This window comes from Rattus rattus, chromosome 6 (genome assembly GCF_011064425.1).
Source record: "Rattus rattus isolate New Zealand chromosome 6, Rrattus_CSIRO_v1, whole genome shotgun sequence".
NCBI classification, from domain to species: domain Eukaryota; kingdom Metazoa; phylum Chordata; class Mammalia; order Rodentia; family Muridae; genus Rattus; species Rattus rattus.
The window spans coordinates 97,616,322-97,625,920 of record NC_046159.1 but is presented as its reverse complement, the minus strand read 5'-3'; the positions used below and the strand labels follow the sequence as shown (position 1 = coordinate 97,625,920).

At 38.2% G+C, this 9,599-nt stretch overlaps 1 protein-coding gene across 1 annotated transcript; it reads left to right on the top strand.

Annotated features, from left to right (window-relative positions):
- The first annotated feature begins 7,906 nt into the window (after window positions 1-7,906).
- On the top strand, window positions 7,907-8,851 carry LOC116902859 (olfactory receptor 6B1). Its single transcript, XM_032905188.1, has one exon. It carries the CDS (start codon window positions 7,907-7,909, stop codon window positions 8,849-8,851), a length of 945 nt encoding a protein of 314 aa, XP_032761079.1.
- Window positions 8,852-9,599: the final 748 nt, after the last annotated feature.

Below are 9,599 nucleotides of genomic sequence, written 5' to 3'. Positions count from 1 at the left end.
CTCCATGTATCTCATTGGAAAAATTTATACAACACATCTCTCTTTTTATAGAAACTGGATAGCTAAGACCTAAACTAAACAAGTTGTTTCACAATACATAATCTTTCTGCAATATACTCCAAGAAAAGAAATAGTATCATACAACCTTTTTTTTTTTTTCGGAGCTGGGGACTGAAATCAGGGCCTTGCGCTTGCTAGGCAAGTGCTCTACCACTGAGCTAAATCCCCAACCCCTTATCATACAACCTTTATGCTGGTAACTGTGTATTGGAAGTGCTACCTCATAACAGCCCTTTCTAATCTAATTCAACGGGACCATATCAAAAATTCCTAACCTATATTTTACTCCTTAGTTAACATAATTTGAGGCAAGGTTTATATTTCTCATATAACAAAAGCAGCAGCATCAGAATAATGCCAAAGATTCCAAATAAAACTTCAGAAGCAACCCAGAGTATCTGACAAAGTGAATCAGTCATTAGGACATTTCAAAAGTATATTTGGTGTACTATAGTATACACCAAATATATAGGAAAGAGACATTTCCTATAGTCTTCTAACCTTACTAACTGTAATACCTTTTGGTGAACTGTAAATGAACTGCTGATTGTCCCTAACATAATTTTATGTTTTTGTGTGATGTTGTTAGAAGTTGTCAATCACTTGTACCTTGAATGTTTTCTAAAGGTACATATGTTCAAGATGTAAGTCTTGATCCTATTGAGAGACAATAAAACTTTTAAGAAAATATGTACCAGTGTAAAGTAGGGTCACCTTTGGGTAAACAATAAAAGGGCATTGTAATGTACAAAAATCCTTTTTCTTCTCTACTGGCTTTTGATCTTGTGTATCACAACAGGATGCCAATTAGAGTAAGGGTACTGGAATACTGACCCCTTCCTGTCCTTTTGCCTCGTTGTTGGCATGTGAGGAATAGACCTATTCTGCTCCCACCATAATGCACTGTGCTGCCACAAGCCCACAGTCTTCAGGGACTGATACCACAAACCAAAATGAAGTCTTCCTTCATTTCAATTAACACAATATTTTGTCACAATGATGCAAAGCTGACAATTGAAAAGGGCACAACACAAACTCAAGGATGAGTTTTAACTCTGATTATAGGGTGAGTTTTGTGTCTTCTTGATACAGATTTTCATGGTATTTGGATCTTTTAGGTTGGTAGCAATGTAATCTCTCTAGAAATGTTCAATGAAACACAGCTCCATGGGTAGCACCCTCTTAAAGCACCAGTCCTTTAAAACAATCTTAAAAGACTGATGGTAAATGACAGCTGGTTGCTTATGTGGGAGCAAATAATGAAGTCTGTGAAACCAATCTTCAGCCCTGCCTTTTCTGTTATTGGATAGACTATTGTGCATCAGCTTTTCTGTGGAAGCTCTACTTCTTCCCTGGTACTCCTTCTCACGAAGTTCCCACCTTTAGAGACTGTAGTGTGGGTTGTGTTTTAGTCTATAACCATTTCATTTCTGTGACTTTTAGGTCTTCAAAGATAAAAGACATGCTTGCCTACTTATTGCCTGCTTACATACATTCACTAAATTCAACAACAAACCCTGAACAGAAGACATTAAGCTTTAAGCTTAAAAGGGAATTGGAGGTGTGAGCAGGGTTGGAAGGAGGAGGTATGTATGGGATGGGCTAGAGGGAGAAAGAGAAAGTGATATATTAGAATTTAAAAATTAGAGTCCAGGGGAAGTGATCCTTCAGGGAGCAGGAATAGTGGTACAAAAGAAGTGGCAGGACAGGAACTAATTTGATTTATCGTGTGTAACAGTTTGCATCATCTTTAGTGAATGAGAAGCACAAATGATTTCTGTCTAAGATTGTAGACAAGTTCCATATGTTCATATTCACCATTTATTCATAACCAAGAGTAATAGCCAATGTGTTAAGGCCATGAAAACTCAAGTTCACATAAATCAAAAATAAATGCAATTATTTTAAAATATTTAATAAGGAAAGCTCACAGTGAAGTATCTAGAACTAAAAGTCAGTATTGGAAAGTTTGAAAGTTTCAAAAGCAATATATGTTATGCATATATGTGCATATTAAGATCATTTACAACAACGGCACAACTGACTCATTACAGAAATAATCAATGGATGTCAAACCATTTTTGATTTAACTTTTGTCTAACTGAGAGAAGTCTTACAGCATTCAGGGGAAAGACTAGGCTAGCTCAGCAAGTGATATTTTCAGAGTGTGGTGTGTTTTTGTGCATGTTTGTTGGGGGTTGGTGTCTACTAGGGATTGAACCCAGAGCTTTACATGTGCTAGGCACATCTCTGAAGTATATCCCCAGCCCTCTGTTCAGTTTTCATGATTGGTGAGGGTGTTTCACTAAATTGTCTATGCTGACCTTTAACTTGTTCTCTACCCTCAGTGTGATGAGTAGCTCATGCATACCACCTAGCCAGGCTGACTGCAAGCATTTAAAGGAGAAAGTTGTGAAAGCCTCTGTCTGTGAATGAGGGTTGGGATAAGCAATGCACAGATTAAAAAATAGTCAGAAGCACTTCTTGGCATTGTTGTATGTGAATATTAGGGAATGGGTGGTTGAGTGGGGGAGCACCCTCATAGAGGCAGGGGATGGGGAAGGGATAGGGGGGTTGGAGAGGGGAATCTTTAAAGGGGGATAACATATGAAATGTAAATAAATAAAATTAATAATAATAATAGTAATAATAATAAATAAAAACTGGGTCATGGCCAAAGCCAAACAATGGAATACTATTCAGCACTTAAAAGGAAGCAACTCCAGAAACACATAATACTGTCGAATTTTATAATTATTCTTAGTTAAACTAATAACACTCCAAAAAAATAGTCAGAAGGAGGTGGTTGGGGAAGAAGACACACTGAGGATTTGGGAATAGTAAAAACTTAGTGTTATGTTTGCTTTGACAGTACGTATCCTAAAATCAGAATACTGCAGAGATTAGCATGGCCCTTTGCAAGAAATACATGCAAATTCATGAAGTATGTAAAATAAAATAAAAAGTTTTGATGTGTACTTAGGAAAGTCATACATATGTCTAGGTTTGAGTGCTTCCTCAAATAAGCCCTGAAGGGATCCGAAGAGTTCATCTCCACGTGACCTTCAGGCTTAGTTCAATAGCAAGAAAAGTCTACAACAGATTTGCAAATGGCCTAAATCTTGAAAATATGTTCCAAATGGAACCACACGTCCACTAGTTGTTTGACAAATGAACTGTGTGATACTCATATTGTTAGAGGAATAAAAAGATCCCAGTCATAATAGTACAGAAGGTTCTGAAAAACATAAAACACCCATGGACCTCAGAACCTAAGGAATCTGTGTAGTGAGTTCCATTGGCTTCCTTATAGCTGATCTCATGGGTCAGGGCTACTAGCCTGGAGCCACTTGGAGGTATACAAAGAGTTCCAAGGAACACTTTATTATTTCACCTCTTGATGGCAGCATGTCAGGGTCCCACTATATATACCCAGTTGTATTTGACAAATGTTTCAGATCCATTTAAAGTTATCTGTATAAAAAATGGCTTGAAGATTGTAGTCATAGCAATTCATAGACTCTTGTCACAATAGGAAAGATGTTTCTTGTTTCTAGAGGAGAAGCATGCCCCGCCCAGCATTCTGCTCATGCTACTAAAGCAGCCATGGCTTGGTAGGAATTCTGTCATTTTCCACTTACAGTCACTACAACAAAATAGTTTAAAATTCATGATGGGAAATTATGGTTAAATGATACATTTTAAGTGACATCTGGTTATTTCTGGAACTTAGAGGTAAATTTGGGACAGAGATTATTTAAAAGAAGAACTTTATTATTTTTACTATTTTATAATCTGTTTTCTATAATTTAGTCCTATGAATGAATCTTCATGGGAAGGTGTTCTCTTAATTAACCATAAATGAGTGTCACCCTAGAATGGACTGTTTCTGACTCTCAGTGTTTTCACTTCATATCTTAAAAATCACAGTGAATCTGTAAGCTTTTCTTTGTTGTGAGGGCTGTTTAGAAGTTCTAAATTACATTGTAATTTTGTCTCAGCATATGAAATATTAGTCAAGTGACACCCTGCAGATGATGGTGACAGTCACCCATCATGATAAATTCATTAGCATACTCTATGACATTACCTTGTGACATACCTGATAACAAAGACTTCCATTTAAACCCATATTAAATTATCACAATACTAGTCTAGCTTTCAGCAGTCATAGTCTCCCTAGGACAACAGATATTGTCATTCTGTTTCCCAAAAGCTTAATGCTCAGCATCTTAAAGGAGATATTTAAATGCAATGCACTCTTTCCTTTTACGCTTTCAACAAAGAACAAATAAAACATGGTTCTTTCTAAAGTACATGACCATAAATGATTTTTCCCCATGGATCCAATATCACACAAAACAAATGAGATAGCCACAGTGGGCACAAATTTCCTTAGATACCACAAGAGACTTGGACAGCCATTGTCAATGTTCTTTCCTCTTGAGTCCTGGGAGAGATGCCAAGATCTTGATGCTGTATAAAGTCCTCAGATGAACAAAGACATTCAGTTTGATGTGCTCAGTCCAGAAAAGTACTCACCAGAAGGCAATGGGAGCTCTGGTCCCAGAGTGCTGGAAGATCCAGCTAGGTGCCACACTGGACATAAATGTGGTCTTAGTGTCCAGGGACATCCTCTCATATAGCCCTGGCCATCTGCTGCAAAGCAGTGGGGTAATCTGTGCCCATTGGTTTCTTGTAGGTTTAGGAAGTGGGTTACTCATATCTACTCAATACCTGAATCTTTCCTTTGTACTTCTTTCTATTTTAGAATCAGTGAGGAATTGTTTTTCACATTCGACCCCATCAGAGGCTGCTAAGTCAAGGTAAGTGGTCCCTCTTGCAATATCCATAATACTTAAACAAATCTTAGGTACAGTGGTATTTAAACTAATAGATCTTTCATGTTTTTCCTTTCTATCCATTGTAATTCCAGCAATTGAACAAAATGGTATTCTCGTTTTCTGAGACCTATGTCCAGAGAATTATACAATAAACAAAGGTAATAGGCTTTGTCTACTGCTTTTGAGAGATATTTTCTGATGTTGGGTCCAAACTAAATATGCCAATTATGACCACTACCTTTAGATACCTATGTGATCACCACCATACCTCTGCTACATACTTCTTGTTCTTATCTAAGTAGGTAGATCTTGGTATTGCTTATGGTCCTGAATATGTTCGTTTCTTTAGCAATCAATCATTAGCTAGTAATTCTGCTCTTCCGTGTGCCTCCATGTCTAGTTGTGACTTACACCTTGCCCATCAAGTTCTCATTTGATAACCTTATTCCACCCAATATATCTTCTTACATCAACAACCAGGGTGAAATATAAGCTTATTATAATTCTCATGGCAAACATTCAGTCATTATGTGGTTTTTGCTTGAGGATGGCTCTTAGACTCTCGACTGCTATGTGTGGAGTTTGACATCCTAAGGAGTCTCCTTTTCCCTCTTGCCATGAATGTCACAGCCATTGAGTTGCTATGCTATGCTGTTCTGACCTCTAAGTCTTTTTTCTTCTAATTCATTTGTCTGCAATAGTCTATTTTCTGTCTGATAGATCTTGGGATGTATTATGTACTTGTCTTATCTCTGGCACATGTGACAAGCATCTCAGTGTGTTTCATTCTGTTGTTTGTATTTGAGGTGAAATGTATTCTTGTTTTGTATATTCTTTCCCTCGCCAATGGCCTGTTCTTATAATAAAATTTCAGTGAGACTGGAGAACATTTCCTAGATATATAAATTTTAAATGTTTAAAAGTAGTGTTGAGACTTAAATTTGACATTTTTTGTGGGTAGAGAGCCCAGTGCTTGATGTCGTGGCTCAGACAGACTTGGACTTTGGTATAATTCTGACCACAACCCTCTTTAATTAGAAATTGTTACTTCATGTGTCTGAACTACAGTGTCTCTTCTTGGAAATTGGACCAACTGCATCTTATTAACATTACTTTATGAATTAAATGCTACATTTTATGAACAATAGTTAGCAAACTTCCTGGATACCTAGTGAATGCTCCCTGATTTCTTCTTATAGTATACAGTGGAACATTGATGTTCATCAAATACAGTAAATGCTTATTCATTTCCATTTCCTTGATTATTTAGAAAATGAGTATGAAAACCCCCAAATTTTCCTATGAAGTAAATGACAACACATCTATGTGATATCTGTCTAAGAATTCTTCTTGATCTCAACTCCCCCCCCCAATCTTCTACATCCAAATCTATTTATTTCTGTTAAAGACTCTAAAATGGACCTTAAACTCGCTTCTATCAAATCAGTCTTCAGGTCACTGGCATCTTGTCTTAAAGCTTGTTATAACATTTATATAGTTATTGAAAGACAAATCTTCCCATGACATAATCATGTGTATCTCTTTGGGGTCTCATCTACTCAGTTACACCTACCTTCCTACTACTTTCTAACTCCTTTGCTATCCACCATAGTTTAGCAGCAGGGCTCTCATTTTAGCTTGGGTCTCTTTTACCTAAGGTCTTCAAAGAGATGGTCTTATTAGAATCTTCTGCTTAAATGTCACCTCCTCAGAGGTCAAAGGGACATCCCATTTCAGATCATATGTTGTTACTTTTGAATTTTAATCTTCATTAAATAATATCTAATGCATTTCCATTTTAGCTTAAACAGTTATAGTTCCCAGAGACCTTATCTTTATCCTCTGACACTGAAAGCCCACTGACTCTACACACACACACACACACACACACACACACACACACACACACACACACCTTTCTGTTTCTCACCACTTACTTGGATTACAGCAGTTACCTGCCCCCCACCGACACAAACACACATACACACACACCAATCTAGATTTATCTTTATTGCCTTAATATGCAGCAGGAGCCCCTTCCACACCTATTGTCCTCTTCCGTTTACATAAAGCATGCTTTGCTTGATTTTAATTTCATTTTAATCCACAGTGACATCCACTGAACATATTAATATTCATAAAACAAGAGAAGAAAATGGGTTTCAGAGAGAGTATGATTTCAAGGGCAGAGCAACTCTGTGGAAAACTTGGGATTGGAATGAAGTCCCGAGATCTCACAAGGAGGAACTTGACTCTCCTTATGCTTCCTGATCTCGTAACCCTCAGCTGGCGACAAGCCCTTTCCATTTCCACTGATAGTAGCAAAAAATAAACAAGTGGCATGTAACAGTCAACAAGTTACAAGGAAGAACTTCCACAATTGTGAGCAGATGACAGCACAGGAAGGCCAGTGTACCTTTTGAAGCTGGCATCTCTAATGCAAAGTGGATTTTGCTAGTTTACTTAGGAAGTATTCATGAGGATATTAGATAGCACATGGCTTTTGGCTTAGACTTGAATATAATCCTTATACTCCTGTCAGTGAGAGCATTGAAGTATCCTTAATCATCCCACATCATTAATATGGAAACAGTAGTATGTAGATAAAGATGTTTTGCAGAATATTGAGTTAGAGCATGTTATTATGACCCAGGAATTTATCTAACCTAGTGATTCTCAACCTTCCTAATGCTGCCACCCTCAAATACAGTACCTCTTCTACACAGTTCCAAGCTCAAAATTACTTCATGCAATTCACAACTACAAATTTGCTAGTGTTATAAATTTTAATCTAAATACCTGATATGCAGGATATCTAATATTTGATCCCCAAAGGAATCTTGATTCATGGGTTGAGAATCACTGAATTCTAACCTATAGTATGCTATTAATAAGCAACTGTTACTGCTGTAAGTACTCAAAGAAGACAAGGATAAAAGATGTTTACCAGACTGTGGACTCTGACCAAGTGATTCTTTTCTCTCAGAAAAGCTAAGTCCTATATGCTTGATATGGATGTGGAGAACCAGACACGGGTCACCAAGTTCATTCTGGTGGGGTTTCCTGGGAGCTTGAGCATGAGAGCAGCTGTGTTCCTGATGTTTCTTGCGGCTTATATTCTGACTGTAGCTGAAAACGTGATCATCATCCTACTGGTGCAGCAGAACCGGCCACTACACAAGCCTATGTACTTCTTCCTTGCCAACCTGTCTTTCTTGGAGACCTGGTACATCTCTGTGACTGTGCCCAAGCTGCTATTCAGTTTCTGGTCCATGAGTAACAGCATCTCCTTCACTCACTGTATGATACAGCTTTACTTCTTCATTGCACTTATGTGTACGGAATGCGTTCTCCTGGCTGCGATGGCCTATGACCGTTATGTGGCTATCTGCCGCCCATTGCACTACCCCACCATCATGAGCCATGGGCTCTGTTTCCGCCTGGCTCTTGGTTCCTGGATCATTGGCTTTGGCATCTCTTTGGCAAAGATCTACTTTATCTCTCGCCTCAGCTTCTGTGGCCCCAATGTCATCAACCACTTCTTCTGTGACATCTCTCCAGTTCTTAATCTCTCCTGCACAGACATGTCCATAGCCGAGTTGGTGGACTTCGTCTTGGCTCTGGTCATCTTCCTCTTCCCACTCTCAATCACTGCTTTATCATATGGATGCATTCTGGCCACTGTGTTGCGTATGCCAACAGGAAAGCAGAAAGCCTTTTCCACCTGTGCTTCCCATCTCGTGGTGGTTACCATCTTCTACTCAGCCACTATTTTTATGTATGCCCGACCCCGAGCTATCCATGCCTTCAACATGAACAAAGTTATTTCTATCTTCTATGCCATTGTGACTCCAGCCCTCAATCCTTTCATTTATTGCCTAAGGAACCGAGAGGTCAAAGAAGCTCTAAAGAAATTGATCTATTGCCAGGCCATCCGATCTGACTAGTCCCTTATGGCTGATTGGAATGAAAAAACTGCCTTCTCTTCTGTCCTATGTCCTCTCTCTTTCAATGCGCCAATCAAGATTGATGGTGTTAATATGATTTCACCATGCCTACACCAGTCTTGGCACTTGTATGTATTTGTGCATGAGATCTGTTTGCTAAGGACATAACATTTTATGTATATATCTATAGAAAAATAATTCTCTTTGACTCTAATCCAACATGGAGTTTATAAGAGTATATATAGCTAAGTTAAAGAAGATGTGATATGGTGCTACGTGGTTTGGCCTGATTTGGGTCCTGCAAGCACGAACAGTTCTGAGATTAAATGACCCCATGGTGTCCCTCCTCTCCCATTTACCTGACTGGCAGGAGTAGCCACTTCTTCAACAATTTTATTTTCTAAGTGCTTGGAGCCAGTGTTGGTGGCAGATAGTAGAAGGCTATTCCTCAAAACCTAAAATCTTTCTTTGGCACCAACTTCCTGGTGTAAGTACCAGTCCTTGAGTAGCACCCTTTCTGCTAGCAAGAGCAAGCATTTCTAAGTATATTGTGCATTATACAATCATGTCTTCTAGTCTGATAATTTGTGCACTTGCTTTTTCTTGAAGTCCATGTTTCCCTTCAGAATATTTATTTATATTCTCTAATGGATTAATGTGAAGTAAATGATGAATAAATCTTAAATAAGCTTAATACGAGCTTAACTAATCTTATTAGATCTCTTGTCTTGCAAACCAACTATTTTCT

Excerpts from the sequence above, each read along its gene's own strand:
- LOC116902859 (XM_032905188.1), top strand. The coding sequence starts at position 7,907 with ATGCTTGATATGGATGTGGAGAACCAGACACGGGTCACCAAGTTCATT.